Source organism: Tachysurus vachellii, chromosome 14 (genome assembly GCF_030014155.1).
Source record: "Tachysurus vachellii isolate PV-2020 chromosome 14, HZAU_Pvac_v1, whole genome shotgun sequence".
Lineage (NCBI taxonomy): Eukaryota > Metazoa > Chordata > Actinopteri > Siluriformes > Bagridae > Tachysurus > Tachysurus vachellii.
In genome coordinates this window covers 5766309-5792558 of record NC_083473.1, presented here as the reverse complement: position 1 = coordinate 5792558, position 26250 = coordinate 5766309, and the positions used below count along the sequence as shown (strand labels likewise).

The window sequence follows — 26250 nt, the reverse complement described above, 5'->3', positions numbered from 1 at the left end:
GTGTTTGACATTAACTCCAGAGTTTCAGAAAACATTTAATTTAAAAAATAATTCTGATAATAATCTAGTGTAAGTGTAAGTGTAACAACCCTAAGATAAGTTTAATTTACAAACACAGCGAACGTAAATGATGTTAATTTGTGTGAAAGGATCTCAGCTTATGTCTAGTCTGGGACAGAAGGACATCAGTCTCAGCTGCATGTCTTCATATAATTCTGTGTCATTTTTCTTATTAATGTTAGTTGTGATTTTTTTCTTGATTCCTGAAAAGTAAAAACATTCCCCTTTAAGACATTTGCTAGAAGCAGAGAAGCCAAAACAGACAGCAAAATGTCTGATGTCCTTTTTCAGTAAGAGAGGTGATTTACTCTTAAAGATGTTTGATGGGTTTAGAGGAGGAGGTTTGAGACGCCACCTCTCATCTATTTACATTCCATTTCTATCATGTTTAGTCAGTTCACTACAATCAGTCCACTACCTGCTGGTTTCAGTGGATCTCCAACAGTCCCATGTCTGAGTGCTGGACTTTCATGGTTTTGCTTTTTCAGGGCTTGGTGTATGTCTGTTAGGTGAGGATCAGTGTCGTGAATGTAAGTTAGGTGAGGGTCAGTGGTGTAAATGTAAGTTAGGTGAGGGTCAGTGGTGTAAATGTAAGTTAGGTGAGAGTCAGTGGTGTAAATGTAAGTTAGGTGAGGGTCAGTGGTGTAAATGTAAGTTAGGTGAGAGTCAGTGGTGTAAATGTAAGTTAGGTGAGGGTCAGTGGTGTAAATGTAAGTTAGGTGAGGGTCAGTGGTGTAAATGTAAGTTAGGTGAGGGTCAGTGTGGTGAATGTAAGTTAGGTGAGGGTCAGTGGTGTAAATGTAAGTTAGGTGAGGGTCAGTGGTGTAAATGTAAGTTAGGTGAGGGTCAGTGGTGTAAATGTAAGTTAGGTGAGGGTCAGTGTGGTGAATGTTAGTTAGGTGAGGGTCAGTGTCGTGAATGTAAGTTAGGTGAGGGTCAGTGGTGTGAATGTGAAGGAAAAACATTAATATTCGGTTAGCAGAATGTTTCCTCTCCTGGGATATTTCATCTGATGCTCTGTGACTTCTAAGAAAGGTTTTTATATAAAGTTTCTGTAGATGTTCCTACAACATTGCAACCTTTTTACTTAGAAGATAGTTACACTTTCATGTTCTAATAGTATTGTGAAGAAATCCATTATTATATTCAATGTACTTTTTGAATGAGTTAGTTCTGGATCATTACAGATAACAAAGAATTTTACAAGAATTTTCAGTGAAAATTAACCTGCTGTAAGACTACTGTTCAAAACTAATGTCCCAATAACATTATGAAGTATTATTACAGAAGTAACATCAGTTAAATTTGCTATATTATTATTATTATTATTATTATTATTATTATTATTATTATTATCAGGTGTCTTTCTCATGAATAATCAGGTTCTACAGCAGATACTGAGACAGATTCCTTGGTGATTTGTGTATGATGTGTATAATCAACAATGTAAAACAGCCGTGTTTACTGATTCAAAAGCTTTTATTAATAATTCAAAGCAGGACATTGCAGCGATCCACACACTTAACACATATTTAGGTGATAATTAAGAAGAAGAGCTGAGTTAAAGTGAGGAGTGTGTGAGCTCACATGTTAATAAGACAAATGAAATGATGAGAGTGGATGATTTGAGCAGTAAAGGCCACATGTAGCACACAGTGAAGCAGTAGAAGGTGAGCTGAGTAAAGTGTGTGTGAGCTCACAGCTCTGAGCACTGCTCTGTGTTCACTGTGCTCACCACAGTAGGTTGGTTGTCTTTGGAGGCCTCACAGGTCACCACCTTGTTCCTCCACTGATCCGGGTGGAGGCTCAGCGTGCTGCTCCAGCTGTAGAGGCCGTCCGCGTTCAGAACGGCGGTGCTGCGGCTCTCCCCTGAGCTCCAGCTGCTGCCGTCAACCTTCCAGCTCAACTTCCAGTCCGAGGGGAAGCCCTTGTAGGCCACACACACGAGTGTGACCTTCTCCTGCTGCAGCTCTGCACTGGAGGGGGGCAGCACTGTCACACTGGGCTGGGTGTCACCTACACACACACACACACACACACACACACACAGAGGTGAGACATAAATGGACAGCTGTCAGTCACTCAGGCTTTGTTTCAGCTCACTGTGTGTGTTTCACTTCCCTTTATATCTTACAGAGCAGAACTGAGATCAGTGGAGCATCACAAACGTTTCACATTCAATTCAAATACTTTTACATCTTACAGCTATAATGATTTATATTATTGTGAATAGTGAAAATTTTAAAATATTTATACTATATATTCAATAAGAAATATTTAATAGATATTATAAATTATATCTAAAACATTTTTAAATGACAACATATTTATTATTTAAATAAATTGCTTCTAGTCTTCAGGACATCTGTTTATAGAGTCACAGTCTCTGAGATATTAAATGTAACTAGAATAATTCAGTGAAACTCTGTTACAGTCATTTGCACAAACAATTATATAAATGTTATTTCAGTTAGAACGAGCTATTATCACTAAAGTCAGACACATTTTATAAAACTTCTAAAATAAGAGAAATTTGAGAAACAAAATAATTTTATACAAACATCACATTCCCTAAAAGTGAATTTGAAGAAAAAGTCACTATAAACTATATATTTTACACATTTTAACATGAATCTGAACACACTCCATTTCAGTCATTAATCTGAACACAATCCATTTCAGTCATTAATCTGAACACACTCCATTTCAGTCATTAATCTGAACACACTCCATTTCAGTCATTAATCTGAACACACTCCATTTCAGTCATTAATCTGAACACACTCCATTTCAGTCATTAATCTGAACACACTCCATTTCAGTCATTAATCTGAACACACTCCATTTCAGTCATTAGTAAACAGGTTACTTACGGCCCACAGACAGTTTTGTTCCTCCACCAAAAGTGTACCACAGTGATACATTCCTATGAAGCCGTCGTACAAAAACCTCTGTCTCACTACAGTGAGCACACACGCACACACACACAAACACACACACACACGCACACACACACACACTCACACACACAGTTCAGTAATTGTTGTTATATTTACAGAACACAACTGTACGATTAAAGATTTCTTGATTATTTAGTTTTCTTTGTCACTCTGCTGTTTAAACTCAGTGATGTTTCAGTAAAAACGTCTGACTCTGGAGCACAGTGTACTGTACACACTGCAGAAGACTGGAGGAGAAATAACACTGAATGATGGATTAGTGATGAGATTCATCTCTACAGTCAGAAACACAATATACATGACACATAAAGATAGTAAAGAATAACTTTTTAATGCTGCTCACTTCTACATCTCCAAATACAAATCCACACAATAACTGTGTAGTAGTGTGAGAATGACAGTAAGATTGGGGGAATGTGGTAAAGGTGTTTCCATACTTAGAGGACACTTTGCATTGGCAGCACATGCTTCAGTGATCTGGGAGTGTTTATAGTGCTGTGACTTTAACACTTCATGACTGAGAGCTGCTGCTACAGCAACTTCACCCACAGCTACCATGACTTTGATCCCCGTCTTCATCTGGACACTGATCCTCTGGACTCAAGGTCAGACACTGCTTCATATTTTATCTCTACAATCATCTGTTCATACTAATACACTTATTGTTTCTATTAGAATATTTCAGTTTCATGCTGCGTTATTGTGTATTTTTCAGAATGCAGAGGTCAAGTCACAGTAACTCAGACTCCTGCAGTGAAATCTGTTCTTCCAGGAGAAACAGTCACCATCAACTGTAGAACCAGTCAGGCAGTGTATCATCACAGCACATATGGTGACCTCTTACACTGGTATCAGCAGAAACCTGGAGAAGCTCCTAAACTCTTGATTAAGCTCGTAAATCAGAGACAGTCAGGTTTTCCAGCTCGTTTCAGTGGCAGTGGATCTGGATCTGATTTCACTCTGACCATCAGTGGAGTCCAGACTGAAGATGCAGGAGATTACTACTGTCAGAGTTACCACAGTGGTGGTGTGTTCACACAGTGTTATAGAGTCGTACAAAAACCTCCCTCAGTCAGATTGTAGAGAGACTGAACTGCTGCAGCTGGGAGCGACTGCAGGTGCTGAGTTGGAGGATGTGATACGACACAATGACACTCTGTGGAGGAGAAGAACCACATCACACTAACTCACAACTCACATTAGAGATCACTCCCGCATTCCCGCATTGACTTCTTTCTTACCAGTAATTCTATCATATCAAATATTTCTGAATCAAAGATCCATCCAGTAGCCATCAGTGATCATGCCCTGGTAACATTAAAATGGAACACAACTAGTCAACATAAACCCACTAGCAGATTTAACACATCTCTTCTGAAAGATCATGATTTTCACAGTTATTTCAAAAAAGAGTGGGCATGCTTTCTTGAGATGAATGGCTCCCTGGAAACATCTCCATCTCTTCTGTGTGAAACAGGAAAAGCAGTTCTAAGAGGAAAAATAATGTCATTCTCCGTTTACAAATGGACCACCAATGGACTAACATCAGATATCTTCACGCTGCAACGGGGGAAATTATTCACAATTTTAATTGAGCCATTAGCAGCAGCTATCCTTCAAAACAGCTATAAAGGAATTCAAAAATTAAACATGCACCACAAAATTTGTCTTTACGCTGATGATATATTACTATATTTACAAGACCACCCATCATTCATTCATTCATTCATTCATTCATTTTCTACCGCTTATCCGAACTACCTCGGGTCACGGGGAGCCTGTGCCTGTCTCAGGCGTCATCGGGCATCAAGGCAGGATACACCCTGGACGGAGTGCCAACCCATCATCATTACAAGAAATGGTTAAACTCATTGATTCATTCTCAAATATCTCTGAATACTCGATCAACTGGAGTAAATCAGCCATACTTTCATTACAATCAAACAGCTTGGATGTGACATCCCAGACACCACCTATTCTTTTGTGCACTGACTATATCACATACTTAGGCATTAATGTTTCCCCCAGGCTGTCAGAGCTGTTTGGACTCAACTTTACTCATTACTTAAAACAATAAATGATGACCTTCATCGCTGGATGAATTTTCCACTATCCATTATGGGCAGAATATCAGTAATTAAAATGACTATACTCCCTAAATTAAACTATTTACAATGACTCCAGCACTACCCACCCTCACCTGGTTTAAATAACTAGATTCAATTGTCACTAAATTCTATTGGCAAAATAAGACCCCAAGAATTAAATTGACTACACTACAGAGACAAAAAACACAAGGAGGACTGGAAGCACCGCATTTCTACCCCTACTTTTTGGCCAATCAGCTCCAAAATATATACAAATGGATTCATCCTAACCCATCAGAAAGCACATGGCTAGATGTTGAACAGTCAATTTGTAAAGAGATTAACATTTCAGAATTACCTTTCTATAATCAGACAATCAAAAAGCATCACTGTTTTAAAACACCAACAATGGCCGCAGCTCTGACAGCCTTGTGGAAATTTCATCAAATCAGAAACACCCCTCTTGCACCATCTAAATACACCCCGATCTGGAATAACCCAGATTTTATAGTTAATAAGAAGCCAATCAGCTTACGCACATGGATAGATAAGGGCATCACACAACTTCAACACATCCTCCCCAATATAACCTCCCCAAAAAAACTACTCTCCAAAATATATAAAATAATATCCAGATCAGACAACACATTAAGCCTACACAATGCTAAATGGGAATCAGACTTATCCATTGCTCCCAATGCCGCTTTCTGGACACAAATCTGCAAAAATATCTACTTCATGACAAAAAATGTCAACTTACAACTTATACAGTATAAAGTACTTCATAGATTTCACCTAACTGGACAGAAATGATTTAAAATGGGTTTTACTACAGAAACATGCTCACATTGCACACAAAACACCCCAGACACCTATTTACACGCTATTTGGCTTTGCACCTCAGTTAAAAACTTCTGGGAAAACGTTACTGACTCACTATCCAACCTTATGGGTTGTCACATCCCGCTGTCTCCCTCCCTATGTATATTAGGTGACACATTCATAATCAATTTAAACAGTACAAACAGTCAATTACACCTAGTGGCTCTAACTATCGCCAAGAAAACTATCTTCATGAACTGGAAATCAAGGAACACCATACACATTACAACTTGGAAAAATTTACTAATAGAGTACATCTCCATGGAAAACTTGTCTACCTCCACTCAAAATAATACATCAGAATCCACTGACCTTCTTTGTCTGAAGCCATCCTCAATGATACACCATCAATACTCACACATGATTGGGGGAGGGGGGTCAGGAAGAGGTAGCAACACAGACTAATATCAAATATAAATAAAATACTTATAAGATTATATTTAAATCTATAGATTATATTTAAATCTCTCTCTCTCTCTCTCTCTATTTCTCTCTTTCTCTTTTTCGCTGCTTCTGGACTCTGGTTGGCTGTGGCATACTAGTCCCTGCCATGTGCGGTTCTGATTAGTTGTGGGTGGGTGTGATGTGGGGCCGGGGGCCATGGGCTTTCGCCCTCCAGCTTGTACTTTTGCCTGGGATTTCTTGTCTCCGGCTGGCCCAACACTTGTCTTGCTGTTTTAATGCTTCACATATTAGATGAGGTGCACACACACATTCATTTGGAGCATAAAAAAAGCACACACATAGGGTAAGTGTGGCGTGGGTGTAGCGGCCTGGGCTTTGAACTGCCATATTTATATTAAAAAAATAAATAAATAAAAAACACACAAAGACAGGGTAAGTGTGGCATGTGTGGGACGGCTGGGGATGGGTATGGATTTTGGGACCCTGGGCCCCGCAGCTCCTCACCTTGATAGCCCATTGCAATATGACACTGGAGGTGGTCTATCATATGCCATGGCCATGAGGGGTATCAGCGGTAGCTTTCTAATACCTTATCATTAATAGCTGTATAAATATTACCATTATTATTATTATTATTATTATTATTATTATTATTATTATTATTATTATTATTATTATTATCATTACTATTAGTGGCTGTATCAATATTACCATTATTATTATTATTGCTATTACTACTAATATTTTTATTTGTCCTCTTCCTGATCCTTTAACCTCCCCCTCATTCTGGATGAAATGAGTATATTTGTTAATATGTTTATCATTACTAGTACTGCTAATTCTATTATTACTATTTGTCATGGGGGCACGGTGGCTTAGTGGTTAGCACGTTCGCCTCACACCTCGAGGATCGGGGTTCGATTCCTGCCTCCACCTTGTGTGTGTGGTGTTTGCATGTTCTCCCCGTGCCTCGGGGGTTTCCTCCGGGTACTCCGGTTTCCTCCCCCGCTCCAAAGACATGCATGGTATGTTGATTGGCATCTCTGGAAAAATTGTCCCTAATGTGTGATTGCGTGAGTGAATGAGAGTGTGTGTGTGTGCCCTGCGATGGGTTGGCACTCCGTCCAGGGTGTATCCTGCCTTAATGCCTGATGACGCCTGAGATAGCCACAGGCTCCCCGTGACCCGAGGTAGTTCGGATAAGCGGTAGAAGATGAATGAACTATTTGTCATTTCTTATTAATTGGATTTATCATCATTATTATTGTTGTTATTATTATGTATAACTCTGGTTATGTCTGTTGTACTTCCCTACATGCTCCTTTATTCATATAATTCCAATCCCACAGCCGGTTACACTTACAGTTACACACACACACACACATACCCAAATCATAGTGACTGTTATGTATGTTTTGTTGGTCTTTGTATTTGTATTTTGCATCTAATTTCTCTTCTGTTAATATTGTAATTGTCTGTTTGCATAATAATAATAATAATAATAATAATAAGAAGAAAAAAAAAGAGAGATCACTCAATAATCATGAATATATGAAAGCTGAGTATTTATTTTGTTATATTTCCATCAAATACATTCAAAACAGACAGATTTAGGATTAGAACTGAAGGTCTTTATCAGTCTTTTCACACAATAGTTAATTTATTTATTTGTTTGTTTGTTTGTTTGTATTGATACAACCTGAAGATGAAATGCACAAAATGTACTGGGACTAAATCTCAATAAGCATCACAAAATAACCCATTATAGTGAAGAGTGAGGGGGGAAATCTATAGTATATTATTTATGATTCAAAATCATTTGAAAAACTTTATTTACATCATCATATTTTCTGTGTACATTATGTGGCTTTATGAAAAAATCTTTGCAGGTCTGATACACAATGATACACAATGACACACAATGACACACAATAACACAATGACACACTGTGTAGAAGAAGAATCACACCACAATTACTCACAACTCACATTAGTAATCTCTCAATAATCATCACACCACACTGAACACAGTCCATTACATTCACTACTGTAAGTTAAACAGTTTACAGTTTTCAAGAACGTTGTTTTATTTATAATAAACTGTTTGATGGATCATTTTTCATATTTTTCAGTGTCTATCACTAATCCTACCTCCAGTACAGTCTCTAATTCTGACCCTGTTATTAATCTGGTCTCAGCCTCAGTCTCTGTCTTGTGTCTGTTTCAGGTCACAGTCTGGTCCTGCTCTGGATTCTGACTCAGTCACTGGTGTAACTCCTCCTGTCCAAACTGACTCTTTCTAAATGTTTCTGAATGAACCTGGTGTTCATTCTCTCCACTTCCTTGTTCAGACTGAGACCTGGTTCAGAGGATTCAGGGACACTGTGTGTCTCACACTCTCACACACCTCTTGTACTGTCTCATCTTAAACAGTTTCATCCTTTTAGTGCTGTTTCTTTTGAAAATTAATCTAATCCATCGGTCATCCTCCATAGTCCTGAGATCTTCTCACTTCCTCCTTTTTCCCAGTGGAAATTTATGCCTAGCAACGATCCTCATCAAAATTAAATAAAGATTAAATATGAGCTCTTTCTTCTCCTGCTGTTATAAAGAGATCAGTGTGAGAACTTCACTAAAGGTCATCAGGAGATTTGAGTGTCAGCTGTAATTTTCACTGTTTTCTGGAGGTTTCACAGTTGTGTCTTTATGCACTGGGTGTAAAAACCTTATTAATTTCTGTAAATAACAGACTACAATGCTGGCTGACAGACAGACCTGTGTTCTCAATCCACAGCAAGTGTTAAGAAGAGAGTAAGAAGTGTGTAGAACATCACCTGCTCTGCTCATACATTTAGGTGGAAGATTCATTACAGGACATTCAAATTTAGGACTTTTATCTAGATCATGTGTATCATGTCAGTTCTGTCAGGACCATTTTGTGAAGAGAGAATTTATTAGGTGATATGCATACAGTTAGTGTTGGCGGTATGGTTCGCATGCATGGACAGAGCGGGGAGAGCAGCGACTAGAAAACAGAATAGACCCCCAAAACAAAACCATGAGCCGAATGAAAAAAACTCCAACATAACTGTTGCAGCATGAAGCTGGTAAATCCGGAACTATCGAAGATCATCCTGGCTGAGCGAATGTCGGCATATTTGCAACGAGCATGTTGCTGTAGTCAGTTAAAGCAAAGTGTGAAGCAAAGGGGGAGCGTGATGCGTGCACCCCTGTGCAGCGATATAAACAAGCATGTTGGATATCCGCTATATAAAAGTGAGAACGGATAGGGGAGCACGCGTCCTGTAGAAACTCTGGTTTCTCATGAAGCTTGATTTCAACATCCAGAGGGAAGAAAACGATGTTGCAGTATGAAGCTAATACATCCAGCTAATCAACGATCAGGGGAAGGTCACCCTGGGCTGAGCGAATGGCGGCATATTTGGAACGAGCGTGTTGCTGTAGTCTGTTGAGCCGAGTGTGAATTGTAGAGGGGGAAGCATAATACTCCCCTGCGGCAGCGATATAACGACACGCATGTAGTATATACACTAGGCTATAGTGGAAACAGCTAGGGGAAGCATGCACCCTGTAGAAGACTCTGGTTGCTCGTGAAGCTTGGTATTCGAACATACTTTTGAAAGCTACTACGTCCGGGGCTAATCAACAATCAGGGGAAGCATCGCCCTGTGCTGAGCAGATGGCGCGTATATTTGCAACAAGCATGTTGTACATCCACTCAGCTAAGTGCAGTTGTATATCCACTCAGCTAAGTGAAGCTTCCCCCGAGCTGAGCAGATGGCGGCATATTGCATGTTGCTGTAGTAAGTTGAAAAGCTATCCCTCAGTCGGCTAGTGCAGGATCGGATGCTGCGGAGACGTCTTACTGAGGGAAGCAGAAAGCAGTCTGTGGACGGGTGGCGGGAGTCATTGATGATCCTCCGTGCTTTCCTTATACACCGCCTGGTGCAGATGTCCTGGAGGGAGAGAAGCTCACCTCTGACGATGTGGCTGGCAGTTCGCGCAACCCTTCCGGAGCTTTACGGTTGCCAGCATGCCGTTTTTCGAACCAGGCAGTGGTGCAGCCCGTCAGGATGCTCTTTATAGTGCACAAACTATATAGAAGAGTCGTTGTGCCGAAGAGCCACAACGACTCTTCTTCCCAAGACAGCTGAGGAATATAGGAACATCCCCAGAACATTCTACACCTGCACTATAAAGAGCATCCTGACGGGCTGCACCACTGCCTGGTTTGAAAAACGGCATGCTGGCAACCATAAAGCTCCGGATGTTAAGGAGAACTTAAAAGCTGCTCACTTGCTCCACTGGTGTCTCTTTTGATGATGGTGGGTTTGTGTTCTCTGCTCGTCTCCTGAAGCTCCTTTTGGTGCTTTTTTTTTTTTTTTTCTTCAAAAAAAAAAGTGCCTGTGTGCAATATTTCTTTCTATTTGCTGCTGTAACGGAGAAATTTCCCCATTGTGGGACAAATAAAGGTATACCTTATTGTAGCAGAGCGGTAGGGGAAAGAGTGTAACAATTCTAGGTTAAAGATTTATAAAACGCCACAAAAGGCCCCTAGGGGTACAACATTCGACTACGCCACCCCTTATGAGGGGAACAGTCCCAAAAGGACACAGGTTCGTTACCTAATGATGAGCAAGAGACAAGGGCACGAGAATAACACAATAGACCTTTATTTTTACAGTTTGTGCAAGATTAAGATTCTCAAAAGAATGTAAAATCTTCAGTCACTTATAACACAAAACCAAATACACAGAACAGAAAACATACTTTAAATGACTAGGCCTTTCAAGGGCAAGAGGAGATAACACATGACCCAGCTACAGCCCAGTGTCAAGCCACACCACTCACACGTGTGGAAGGTACACATCAAACACAGCACACAGTGTAAAAGCCACCCTCAATAGGTACAGCAATTATTTCCTCCCCCTAAAAGACGACCCACCCAACAAGTATATCAAAAGTAAAATTAAACAAAACAAAAGAATTAAATGCAAAAACAAATTACAAAACCAAAACAGAAATTCCTCTCAATTTAAATTAAATACACAATATAAGTCAAACAAAACAAAACTAAATCAATAATGAAACCAAATAGCCCAGATTCAAAGAGAAAGACACTTATTGACTGTCAAGTGTTTTTTCCAACTGTGCTTTTTCCCACACTTGAGGATAGGTTTCACTGAGTGATTAAACTGGATTCCAATGATTAAGCCTTGTGAATTTTCATCCATTTATTTGGCATAGCATTAATCTATGTAGCATTAATGTAGGTGAAAAACCTTTAAAGACATACATACAGTGTAAATTACCAACAAACCCAATAAAATGCATACATTAGCAGGTTTAACATGACTTGATTTTAACTTTACACAAAACATTCAGTACCTTAAATTAATAAACCATGAATATTTCACCAGACCTAGGAGTTGGTAAATATCTCACATTTGTATAGCTTAATTTACTGGACTCTAACTACATGCTTTTAATCATATTTATCAATTAGTTGCTATTTTAATAATTAAACAATCCATATTTAATTATATAGTCAGATCACTTAAATCTTTTATACATTGATTTATATCACATGAATTGTAAGCAATATTTTTTATAGTATTAAAGTATTTCAATTATCCGAATCATGAATTACCAAATTAAACAAGGTAATCTTAAATCAAATTCAAATAAATCAAATTTAGGTAAATAATTAACAAACCCTAATTGTTAAACAAAATATAAACATATACAAACCATACTAACCCACTACACAAACACCTTATGAATGGAAGATACGCTACTCAAACCAAAAGCACGCTCTACATTGCATCATTGAATACTACATTCATTCATTCATTCATTCATTCATTCATTCATTCAGGTAGCAACTACTACTATAGCATGCATCACAACGCACAGAGTTCTTTAGCCAACAAAGCTTCAGCTTACCGGCTGTCACCTCAGAGTTCTTTGAGTACCCGCTCCCGCACAGTGTTTTTATCAAGCTCCAATACTCCTTTTTTGTTAAGTTAGCGCTGCTCTTTGCCGTGGCGTAAATTCCCAGTGCATAACAATAAAAGCAAAAATGCGCCTCCTTATCCAGCCAAGGCACACGCAACAGATTGTGGATTAGTTTCACCTGGTTCTAATGAGGGAAGGCGGGTGACGGGCAGTTCGCCACAACATTGACAGAATGATATGGTATCAATTAACGATAGTTAGTACATGCAGATTTACTAGATTTACTATCACTAATACAAATTTTGTACATGCAGATTTAATAATGCATACTTCCATTTGAACAGGACCAAGGGCAAACTAATAACGATATTAAATCACATACATCAAAGAAAACAAACGAAATACACAGAGGAGTATTAAGACAAGTAACCACATTAAATAAATAAAAAAACAAAACTAAGACATCGACTAAGTGACTCACCGTTAAACGCCTCAGCAGAGGGAAGAGTGGACATAAAACAACCACAGAGCTGCCGACTAAAATACCGGTACACGGCGTGAAGCCCCGTTGTGCCGAGTTGGAGTCAGAGCGACCTGCAACAGTATTCTCAGAGGCAAAACAGCAGTGCAGTCATACCCATGGACTTAACCCTCTCATCCCTCAGAAAGTGGTTGGACAACCAGATCAACCTGCTGAGCATGTCACAGTATGTTATTAAAAATAAATAAATAAATCGCCACAAACAGGGACCGGAATTATACATACCAGCAATTATCAGTTATAACTCGCACTAAATGCGATCATCTTCACTAGATTGACTTTTCTTGTTCACAAACTGGATGTTAACACACACTGAGATAACAGAACACCCACGCCAACAACAGTGGGACAATATTGTCCTATAGTGTTAAACAGAGCACATGAGTAAGCACGCATATAAAGTTTACCGGACAGGTTACCACGCGGTTACATACGCACATACCTGGGGAAACCATGAATGGGGTCCCACGAGAGGGCGGTGCCAGCAATGACGCATAAGCAGGTAACCCGAAACCTGCCTTTATATAATTTATTCACTTATCACGTGACCAAACATGCAATTTATCTCGCTCACTCTGCTACATTATCTTATAAGATAGCGTAACATTAAATGACGTAACCTAGCATGCATAACATACTGTAGCATAGCGAAGCGTAGCATAACGTGGTGTGGCATAACAAACTGTACAACACGCCAGCCCTAAGGTCGCTTCCGGCTCAACAAACGCACCATTAAACACGAACACGCGCGCCGTATCGATTAACCGTAAGTTTAAAGCAGAGCCGATCGGCCATATACGCTCACTACGCAAGTTGCGTAGGTTCCCGCAAATTACGCAAGGCCCCGCCTCCCCCTGCCTCATTTTACAGCACGTGTTAATGTTTACAGTGTAGATGACAATATGAAGTGGAGCTATCCATCTGCCCATGAAAAGAGGAAAAAGAAACAAAATGAGAGTGAAATGCGAGAACAGCAATCAGGTAAACTTGTGTTCTCTTCAAGTTTGATGTCAGCAAGAGCAAATAACAGTAAAGTTAAGGGGTTCTGTCTCAGCTCTATTGACTACTAAAATTAAATGTGCTGCTGCCAGTGCATCTCTTGGCTTGTCTGTCACACAACAATTTTTTTCGTGCATTCGCGTGAGATCAAACCCTGTAGAAACCGGATCTGACTCTGTGTGTGTGTGAAAATGGACAAGATTCTGATCTTGAATTGTCCTCTATTACAGATATCATGTGATTCTTTTTCCTTTATGTTATTTCATCCCAATAGTTCTTATTTTCAGTTCTAGTTTGTGGTTTATAATTGTGTACATTATTCTTTTGCTCTGATCCTACTTGTGTTTTTAATTTGAGGATGGATCTGTCTACATTCTCTGTGTCTATCAGTGTCTTGACCCCATTAGAAGAAACATTATTAGAAAAAATCCTGTCCTATTTTATTAAAAAAAAAGCTAGATGTGTCATTCTGATCAAGGTTGTTATTTTTTTACAAACAGAGAAATCTGTTTATTCTGTCATGTATTCAGTATTTGTTAACTGTTTTAATAGTTTAAAGTAAATTATGACAAATCAGAGAAATAAGAAGTGAAAGGTATCCTCACACACAGACACACACACACAAACACACACACACACACACACATTTGCATGAACAGCTCTGAGACTCAGAATAGATCACCACTTTCAGCAGATGTTCATGGTTCTTCAGCCAAACTCACTCAAGCACAACACACAGTGCTGAACTCGACCTGCTGTTAAAGGTGCTGTTCCAAATCACTGACAAAGACACTTCACTCATGAAGAAGGAGACCTGCTTTCTACATAGAAGCTTTATTTCAGCATATCTACACACTGACATCACCTCAGACTATTAAGCATGGTTTAAAGTGTACACTTGAATTCTAGTGGACTTCACAGCGGCTCTTTCTGAACGAGGCGACCTGAGTGGTGTCGTGGTGGGAGACGGTACAGCCGAACACCTCGGCCTCTTCCCAGCGTTCTTTACTGAGTGTCAGGGTGCTGCTGCGGCTGTAGATGCCGTCCTTCTGTTCTTCTGTGCTGGTCAGAACCCCCTCGTTCACCTCGGCACCGTCCACGGTCCAGCTCGGCAGCGCCCCCTGTGGAGAATAGGCAGAGAGCAGGCAGAGCAGAGAGGCCGTTCCATCAGAGAGCTGCAGAGAAGAAGGAGGGAGCAGAGACACGGAGGGCTTCACCACCGGACCAGCTGGAGAACACACACACAAACACACACACACAAACACACACACACACACACACACACAGACACAACCACACACACACAGACCCACACACACACACACACAATTAGATTAATGTGAATGTGAACTCTATCATACTGAACATGGTGATATTTGGTCATTCAGTGTAACGGCTGTACAGCAGATGCAGTAGTTTTTCTGCACATCATACAACAGGACACAATTCTGATAACGTCATCCAACCAAACTGCAGCAGAACATAATCTTCTAAAGAAACACACTGTTCTTAAATAATCATCACACCACACTAAAGTCATCTATGATCAATTTTTAGATTATCCTAATAATTATTAATAGGTTGTAATTAATGGAAATCAACAATAAACAATTATTGTTCATGCTTCACTGTTACACACATTTCCATTGTGATGATAAATTAGAGTAACGCAAAACATAAATGAAATCAACTTAAAGCTAAAGTTTTACACAAACCTTAAATAAAGATGAAGTGACATATACAGGGTTTTAAAAATGACACAAAAACAGAGTCTTTATAGAAACAACTCTCTCCTCTTCACACCACATTTTTCTCTTTTATAGAAAAGACCCTATACTTTATTTTTGTCACATCACTAATTTGTAGAAAATCTATCAATTTCAATGAATTGTGTAAATAAAGTGAAGAATATTTGAGCTTTTAGACAAAGAAGGCACTTACTTTTTATAAAGAGTTTAGTTCCTCCACCAAAAGTGTACCACAGTGATACATTCCTATGAAGGCGTCGTACAAAAACCTCTGTCACACTACAGTGAACACACACACACACACACACACACACACACACACAAAGTTCAGTAATTGTCATATTTACAGAACACAGTTGTATGACTAAAAGTTTTGACTGATGGAGAAATAATGAATGATGAATGATGGAGTAGTGATGAGATTCTCCTGAGAATTTCCAAGATATTAAACAAATCTATCAAGTTTAAAATTCTCTCTGATTAACATATTTATGTATCTTAGACCAAAATGTATTTTCCAGAAAATCTCCATCTGACTCCAGAAGTAAAATCCACACAATAACTCTGTAGTAGTGTGAGAATGACAGTAAGATTGGGGGAATGTGGTAAAGGTGTTTCCATACTTAGAGGACACTTTGCATTGGCAGCACATGCTTCAGTGATCTGGGAGTGTTTATAGTGCTGTGACTTTAACACTTCATGACTGAGAGCTGCTGCTACAGCAACTTCACCCACAGCTACCATGACTTTGATCCCCGTCTTCATCTGGACACTGATCCTCTGGACTCAAGGTCAGACACTGCTTCATATTTTATCTCTACAATCATCTGTTCATACTAATACACTTATTGTTTCTATTAGAATATTTCAGTTTCATGCTGCGTTATTGTGTATTTTTCAGAATGCAGAGGTCAAGTCACAGTAACTCAGACTCCTGCAGTGAAATCTGTTCTTCCAGGAGAAACAGTCACCATCAACTGTAGAACCAGTCAGGCAGTGTATGGTGGTGACCGTTTACACTGGTATCAGCAGAAACCTGGAGAAGCTCCTAAACTCCTGATTAAGTTCGCAAATCAGAGACAGTCAGGTTTTCCAGCTCGTTTCAGTGGCAGTGGATCTGGATCTGATTTCACTCTGACCATCAGTGGAGTCCAGACTGAAGATGCAGGAGATTACTACTGTCAGAGTTACCATTCCATCACTGGCTACTGGTTCACACAGTGTTATAGAGTCGTACAAAAACCTCCCTCAGTCAGATTGTAGAGAGACTGAACTGCTGCAGCTGGGAGCGACTGCAGGTGCTGAGTTGGAGGATGTGATACGACACAATGACACTCTGTGGAGGAGAAGAACCACATCACACTAACTCACAACTCACATTAGAGATCTCTATATAATCATCACACCACACTGAACACAATCCGTCACATCCACTACTGTGACCAATAGCCACGTGTCTGATCAGTGCTCATGGTGTCCTGACACTGACTAACTCACAGGTTTGTGTCCCTGCTTGATCCATTTCCACACTAGTATCCTCTGTCCTGCACATTTCAGCACTTTCCCTGCTCCCATCTCACCTCATTTATCTAGTCAGTTCATTAAAAATGCTTCTTGATTTGACTGAGTGTGTAACTGAAGGGAAAACACCAGTGGTGTAGTCGGGGCCATACGCAGGTATACGGTGTATGCTTACTTTTTCCCCAGGGCTGTTTGCGTATAACGACTTCTATGGCTTAATATTAGCTTATACCCTCGGTATACCCACTTGTTTTGCTGCTTAAAACGTCCATAATTTACCCTCGTCTTTTCTTCCCCTTAACTGCATCGTACGGAAGCGTATTGCATTCACTTGAGGAAAAAAAATCTACTCTGTTTTTCTGAATTAACGAGTTAATTATCTCAGAATTATGAGATAATTTTTCATGAATAAAAAGTTTTTTGCTCTGTTTTTCTGAATTAACAACTTAATGTGGATTGCATGGAAGTAAACATGTCCCGCCTTTCAAGTTTAATCCGGTTTAATTTTACTTTGGGTTTGAGACATTGGGAGATACTGCTGTCTTTAAGTAATATAAATGGTATTGTTATTAGTGCGTCAACTTTGCGCAGACACCTCAAGACTTTGCGCCTGTTCAGACAAAAAGAACATTCTGATCTGCTTGACGTTGCTGTGTTTCTCCAGGATCAGTTGAACCGATATGGTAATGCTTCACGGATATAAGATGATGCATCTGAAATGCATTCAGGCTGGCTATGTGGTGACACAAGAGACAATCAGGCAATTGTTGAAAATTCTGGATCCCCATGGAGTGCAACTGAGGCGCCGGAATCGTCTTCGGCGACGTTTGTATCATAATCCAGGCCCGAACTTTTTATGGCATGTTGATTCATATGATAAACTCAAACCATATGGGATCTGCATCAATGGTGCAATCGACGGGTTTTCACTAATACGTGCACCGTGAAGCATACCATATCGGTTCAACTGATCCTGGAGAATGTTGTCTAAATTGTCCATTACAACATTCCCCTCCAAGATGATTCCCACCGAGGATGGGTGGAGACGGAGGGACAGGGGTTGCAGAGCCACATCTTCATTTTCTAAGCTGAGGATTCCAACTGGCACATGTTGGTACGAGTCTCCATCATCAGAAGCCTGGACAAGAGATTGGAGATTACTAAAATACATTTTAGCAGTATACAGTTTACAGGATAAGTGTATTTTAAGGCTATTGAAAGACTTAAAACTACATAAACATTCTTGATACAGGCCTGGAAAAGGCTGGCTTCTTGCATAGCTCCCATGTTTAAGTCTGTAATGTTTTAACAAGTATCCCCTTTTGTCACAAGCAAATATGCAATACTTACATTTCCAGATCATCTTGATTAGCCTTGCTTTGAAGTTGAATCTGCAGAGTAATAAAAAACATTAGATTGCTTTTTACATGATCTACAAAATTTCTATCCAAAATAAAGTACTATCTAGCTATCTATTTATTTATTTAGCATGTCATGATACAACAGACTCACATTAACCGAAATGTACTAGCTAACACCACGCTGATGAGCACGAGGTTGCATTTCTTTAAGACAACTAACGTTACATTTCAATTTAAGCTATTTTGTTTAATACTTCACTCACAAAGAAATGTAAAAACTTCTAAAAGGTTAATGATAAAGTTGCGCTGTATTTAAACCATGTTGGACATTTCTAATATGGTAAACCGCCAAGATGCAAAAACACCATCGAAAAAAGATATAGTTTTACTCAACAGACGACGTTTTCGGTCATTTGTTTAATGAGAATTATTGATCAAAAAAGGTTAAGCACTAGTTTTTAAATGTGACGATTCCAAAGAGCATGTCGTAACATAGGACTATATAAAAGTGGCGGTTGCGACTGATCGATACAACACGATGGCGAACGTTAATATGTAAACACAGCCTAAACATACATTTAGTTTTACTGGCTAAATGTTATACATCTATCAAATGTTATACATATTATACATCATACATTTATCAATGTTTTATAATGTATTCGCTGTTTCAGACCAAAATGTAAAGTCCTACTCACCAGCAAACGTTGATGAAAATGCGCGCTGCATCCTTGTCTGACGTCAGTTCAAAGAGCCAATCAACATCTTCCTTGTATTGCGTTGCATTGACAACAGACTAAAATAAGCTAAGTTAAGTACATTCAATTTAAACAATTCAATAGAATGAAAAGTATCATGCAAATCGTACAACAAACTAAAAACATGGAGTAATTGTGCAAACATTTTGGAGTTTATGTTTATTGTACCTAAGTAGTTTGAATTAAAACAATTTCAGGGATAACAGTGTACACTGTACTGTCACCAAATTCAGCTCACACATCACTGATGTCCTGATAGTTATACTACAACACTTATTTTGAGAAACCTTGCTTTTTGATTATTTTTATTGTTTGCATTATAAACAATATACAACAATATACATTTAACTGTGATGTAAACTTCAATGTGTAAATCAGCTTTTGTCAAACATATGTAATCCTGCTGCTTATATAAGAGCTATTACAGATATTGTTAAACTCTATGGTCTCTGTACTTACTTTAGCTCAATGCACAATGCACAATACCAAGGGATATATCCGCTCGGTATTTGTGCTTCTGTCATCCCAAGGCATTTTGTGTGGAACCATTTTGTGCAGGTTCCACACTGAATCTATAAGGGGGGAAATATGTAAATTATATCTATAAAATATTTGCTTTAGGAATCCTGTAATGCATAAACATATTGAAATATTTAATTACTTTAAATTTATCCATACACTCCCTAACAAAAGTCTCCTATCCAAGTTGTAGGAACAACAGATAATAACTTGACTTCTAGTTGATCATTTGGAATCAGAAGTGGCTTATATGAAAGGCAAAGACCTCTAGATTAAGCTTATTTTACCAAAATAAAATCTTATCATGCCTTGATTTTTAATTATTTAATTAGGACAGAAAGGTGGAGGCTGAAGTATGAGATGGAGCACCATCCTGCTGAAGAATTTGCCCTCTCCTGCGGTATGTAATGGGCAGTAAGAATGTCTTGATACCTCAGGCTGTTGATGTTGCCATCCACTCTACAGATCTCTTGCATGCCCCCATACTGAATGTAACCCCAAACCATGATTTTTCCTCCACCGAACTTGACTGTTTTCTGTGTGAATCTTGGGTCCATGTGGGTTCCAATAGGTCTTCTGCAGTATTTGCGATGATTGGGATGCAGTTCAATAGATGATTCATCAAAAAATCAACCTTATGCCACTTTTCCACAGTCCATGTTACAATAGATAGAAAAAAATGTTTGGAACATACTGTACTGTAACTAAACAAACAATGCATAATTGAATGACAAAATAGTTTTTATATAAGTGTATGAGTGCATTATGGTAGAGCATTACATTAGCATCGCAAAGGTTGTGGGTTCGATTCCCAGGGAACACAGATACTGATAAAATGTATGTAACTCAAATGCACTGTGAGTTTCTTTGGATAAAAGTGTCTGCTAAAGGCATTAATGTTAATGTCATGTAAATGCAAACATTGACTTCTGTGGGTTGTTTTTCTTTTCTTGTTTTGGCAGCGTGGCAGGGAACAGGGGGTTTAAGAGGTGGGCAGGGGTAGTAGTATACCACTTTTTTTTTGAGGACTACACCACTGGAAAAAATGTGCAGCACAGGGGACAACCCAGGACAAGGATAGGAAGCAGTGGGATAATGGATTAATTCATTCTCATGATATAATTGTGTTTAAATTGTAGTGTTGTTGTTGTGGGAAATTCACTATGTATATTATATTTATGATTTTTTAACTGAATATTTATTTCACTTTTGTATGAGAAATATACAGGTGTTGAGTCGTGATTAATACAGTTAGTGTAACAGCATTTCCAAAACCATCACACCAGTCCCCAAGATTATACACTTAAATTCTCCAGTTAGAGTAAATTATTATTATTATTATTATTATTATTATTATTATTATTATTATTATTATTATTATTATTATTATTATTATCAGGTGTCTTTCTCATGAATAATCAGGTTCTACAGCAGATACTGAGACAGATTCCTTGGTGATTTGTGTATGATGTGTATAATCAACAATGTAAAACAGTCGTGTTTACTGATTCAAAAGCTTTTATTAATAATTCGAAGCAGGACATTGCAGCGATCCACACACTTAACACATATGTAGGTGATAATTAAGAAGAAGAGCTGAGTTAAAGTGAGGAGTGTGTGAGCTCACATGTTAACAAGACAAATGAAATGATGAGAGTGGATGATTTGAGCAGTAAAGGCCACATGTAGCACACAGTGAAGCAGTAGAAGGTGAGCTGAGTAAAGTGTGTGTGAGCTCACAGCTCTGAGCACTGCTCTGTGTTCACTGTGCTCACCACAGTAGGTTGGTTGTCTTTGGAGGCCTCACAGGTCACCACCTTGTTCCTCCACTGATCCGGGTGGAGGCTCAGCGTGCTGCTCCAGCTGTAGAGGCCGTCCGCGTTCAGAACGGCGGCGCTGCGGCTCTCCCCCGAGCTCCAGCTGCTGCCGTCAACCTTCCAGCTCAACTTCCAGTCCGAGGGGAAGCCCTTGTAGGCCACACACACGAGTGTGACCTTCTCCTGCTGCAGCTCCGCACTGGAGGGGGGCAGCACTGTCACACTGGGCTGGGTGTCACCTACACACACACACACACACACACACACACACACACACACACACACACACACACACACACACACACACACACACACACACAGAGGTGAGACAGGAATGGACAGCTGTCAGTCACTCAGGCTTTGTTTCAGCTCACTGTGTGTGTTTCACTTCCCTTTATATCTTACAGAGCAGAACTGAGATCAGTGGAGCATCACAAACGTTTCACATTCAATTCAAATACTTTTACATCTTACAGCTATAATGATTTATATTATTGTGAACAGTGAAAATTTTAAAATATTTATACTATATATTCAATAAGAAATATTTAATAGATATTATAAATTATATCTAAAACATTTTTAAATGACATATTTATTATTAAAATAAATTGCTTCTAGTCTTCAGGACATCTGTTTATAGAGTCACAGTCTCTGAGATATTAAATGTAACTAGAATAATTCAGTGAAACTCTGTTACAGTCATTTGCACAAACAATTATATAAATGTTATTTCAGTTAGAACGAGCTATTATCACTAAAGTCAGACACATTTTATAAAACTTCTAAAATAAGAGAAATTTGAGAAACAAAATGATTTTATACAAACATCACATTCCCTAAAAGTGAATTTGAAGAAAAAGTCACTATAAACTATATATTTTACACATTTTAACATTAATCTGAACACACTCCATTTCAGTCATTAATCTGAACACATTCCATTTCAGTCATTAATCTGAACACACTCCATTTCAGTCATTAATCTGAACACACTCCATTTCAGTCATTAATCTGAACGCACTCCATTTCAGTCATTAATCTGAACACACTCCATTTCAGTCATTAATCTGAACGCACTCCATTTCAGTCATTAATCTGAACTCACTCCATTTCAGTCATTAATTTGAACACACTCCATTTCAGTCATTAATCTGAACACACTCCATTTCAGTCATTAATCTGAACACACTCCATTTCAGTCATTAATCTGAACACACTCCATTTCAGTCATTATTCTGAACACACTCCATTTCAGTCATTAATCTGAACACACTCCATTTCAGTCATTAATCTGAACACACTCCATTTCAGTCATTAATCTGAACACACTCCATTTCAGTCATTAATCTGAACACACTCCATTTCAGTCATTAGTAAACAGGTTACTTACGGCCCACAGACAGTTATGTTCCTCCACCAAAAGTATACATTCCTATAAAGCCGTCGTACAAAAACCTCTGTCACACTACAGTGACCACACACACACACACACACACACACACACACACACACACACACACACACACACACACACACACACACACACACACACACACAGTTCAGTAATTGGTGTTATATTTACAGAACACAACTGTATGATTAAAGATTTCTTCATTATTTAGTTTTCTTTGTCACTCTGCTGTTTAAACTCAGTGATGTTTCAGTAAAAACGTCTGACTCTGGAGCACAGTGTACTGTACACAATGCAGAAGACTGGAGGAGAAATAACACTGAATGATGGATTAGTGATGAGATTCATCTCTACAGTCAGAAACACAATATACATGACACATAAAGATAGTAAAGAATAACATTTTAATGCTGCTCACTTCTACATCTCCAAATACAAATCCACACAATAACTCTGTAGTAGTGTGAGAATGACAGTAAGATTGGGGGAATGTGGTAAAGGTGTTTCCATACTTAGAGGACACTTTGCATTGGCAGCACATGCTTCAGTGCTCTGGGAGTGTTTATAGTGCTGTGACTTTAACACTTCATGACTGAGAGCTGCTGCTACAGCAACTTCACCCACAGCTACCATGACTTTGATCCCCGTCTTCATCTGGACACTGATCCTCTGGACTCAAGGTCAGACACTGCTTCATATTTTATCTCTACAATCATCTGTTCATACTAATACACTTATTGTTTCTATTAGAATATTTCAGTTTCATGCTGCGTTATTGTGTATTTTTCAGAATGCAGAGGTCAAGTCACAGTAACTCAGACTCCTGCAGTGAAATCTGTTCTTCCAGGAGAAACAGTCACCATCAACTGTAAAACCAGTCAGGCAGTGTACACAACCTCATATGGTGAACGTTTACACTGGTATCAGCAGAAACCTGGAGAAGCTCCTAAACTCCTGATTAAGCTCGCAAATCAGAGACAGTCAGGTTTTCCAGCTCGTTTCAGTGGCAGTGGATCTGGATCTGATTTCACTCTGACCATCAGTGGAGTCCAGACTGAAGATGCAGGAGATTACTACTGTCAGAGTTACCATTACATCAGTAGCACCTACCTGTTCACACAGTGTTATAGAGTCGTACAAAATCCTCCCTCAGTCAGATTGTAGAGAGACTGAACTGCTGCAGCTGGGAGCGACTGCAGGTGCTGATTTGGAGGATGTGATACGACACAATGACACTCTGTGGAGGAGAAGAACCACATCACACTAACTCACAACTCACATTAGAGATCTCTCAATAATCATGAATATTTAAATGTTGAGTTTTTATTATGTTAAATTTCCATCAAATACATTCAAAACTGACAGACATAGATTTAGACCTGAAGGTCTTTATCTGCCAACTTAAATAACCAAATATGATTACTGGCTTTGAAGTATATACAATATCAGTGATATAAGTGCTCACTTATTTACATTCATCCTCCACTTTCGGCTTTTCCTGTTAGGGGTAGCCACAGCGAATCATCTGTTCCACTTAAGTCAATCCTTGGTAATCCATGAATTACCTTTATTTTCTCTTTCAACACATCCATATATCTCCTCGTTGGCCTTAATCTTGACCTCTTACCTGGCAGCTTAATCTCCAACATCCTTCTACAAATATAACCATCTCCATCCTCTGTACATGTCCAAACCATCTCAATCTAGTCTCTCTGACCTTGTCCCCAAAACAGCCAACCTGAGCTGTCCCTCTGTTGTGCTCGTCCCTAATCCTGTCCATCCTCGTCACTCCTAAACAGAACCTCAACATCCTCATCTCTGCCTGGTGTCTTTTCCTCACTGCTACAGTCTCTAACCCATATAGCAGAGCTGGTCTCACTACTGTCTTGTACACCTTTCTTTTGATTCTTGCTGACACTCTTCTGTCACACAAACACTCCTGACACTTTTCTCCACCCACTCTAACCCGCTGTACTCGACTCTTCACCTCTTTTCCCGGCCACACTGGACATTTGACACTAAATACTTCTTGACGTCAGACCCCTGTATCCTCACTTTTCTTTTTCCCTCCCTCTCGTTCTGTCTTACTACGACTGACTTTAATTCCTCTTCTTTACAAAGCAGACCTTCACATTTCCAGATGTTCTTCCACCTGCTCCATACTCTCACTACAGATAACAATGTCACCCACAAACATCACTGTCCATAATGATTCCTGTCTGACTTCATCTGTCAAACTGTCCATCAACATAACAAACAAGAAGACACTTCCACACCTCCACAGGTATGTCATCTGAACCTACAGCCTTTCTATTCTTGATTTGACTCAGAGGCTTCCTCGTCTCATCCTTTCAAATCTTTCCTATTTCCTGCTCTACAATATTCTCGTCTTCCTTCCGACTCTCCCTCTCATTTTCCTCATTCATCAGCTCCTCAAAATACTCCTTTCATCTTCTCTGCACACTCTACTCTCTTTTTAGTACCTTCCCATTTCTATCTTTTATGAACCTTATCTATTGCACATCCTTCCCATCTCTATCTCTCTGTCTCGCTAATCTGTACATGTCCTTCTCACCTTCCCTCGTGTCTAACCTGGCATACAACTCAACGTATGCTTTCTGTTTGGTCTTTGCCACGTCTCTTCACTCCACCCTGCGATTCCTTGTAATCCTTTCTTCTTTCTTTTCTACGTCCCACATCTTTTTAGCTAGCCTCATCCTCTGAATTCTGTCCTGTATGTCCTCGTTCCACCACGTTTCTTTATCTTCTTTTATCCTATCAGGTGACACACCTAGCAGCCTCCTACCTGTCTCCCTGGTCACTTCTGCTGTAGTTTTCCATTCATCTGGAAGGTCTTCCTGACCACCCAAAGCCTGTCTCAGCTTATGTCTGAATTCCTCACAACATTCTTTCTTTTTCAACTTCCACCACTTGGTCTTCTTTTCTATCTTTTCTCTTCTCTTTTTTCTGACCACCAAAGACATCTTACACATCACCAGCCAATGCTGTCTGGCTACTCTCTCTCCTACCACCACTTTGCAGTCACTCTGCAGTTAAATGAAGTCCACCAGGTCCTAAAAGACCACAGAGTATGTTAGAGAAAATACTTAAACAAAAAGCATCATAAGACCAACAGGTTCATTATGGAAGGTGTATGAAATTCTATTTGAATTTTCTTTTAAAACCTGAATAATGCACT

General features: G+C 39.2%; 2 pseudogenes and 3 gene segments (V, D, J or C); 2 read left to right on the top strand and 3 right to left on the bottom strand.

The window, feature by feature from the left end:
- Positions 1-1520: 1520 nt before the first annotated feature.
- On the bottom strand, positions 1521-3578 carry LOC132857369 (immunoglobulin lambda constant 6-like). The segment is given in 3 exon segments: positions 1521-2076; positions 2934-3089; positions 3458-3578. Coding segments are annotated over 3 exon segments (597 nt in total).
- An 11153-nt stretch (positions 3579-14731) lies between these two features.
- Positions 14732-16240, bottom strand: LOC132856962 (immunoglobulin kappa constant-like). The segment is given in 2 exon segments: positions 14732-15141; positions 15855-16240. Coding segments are annotated over 2 exon segments (471 nt in total).
- A 163-nt stretch (positions 16241-16403) lies between these two features.
- On the top strand, positions 16404-16924 carry LOC132857367 (immunoglobulin kappa variable 6D-21-like). The segment is given in 2 exon segments: positions 16404-16452; positions 16563-16924. Coding segments are annotated over 2 exon segments (411 nt in total).
- A 4480-nt stretch (positions 16925-21404) lies between these two features.
- LOC132857366 (immunoglobulin lambda constant 6-like) lies at positions 21405-23070 on the bottom strand (annotated as a pseudogene).
- A 569-nt stretch (positions 23071-23639) lies between these two features.
- On the top strand, positions 23640-24215 carry LOC132857365 (probable non-functional immunoglobulin kappa variable 6D-41; annotated as a pseudogene).
- The last annotated feature ends 2035 nt before the right edge of the window (positions 24216-26250 follow it).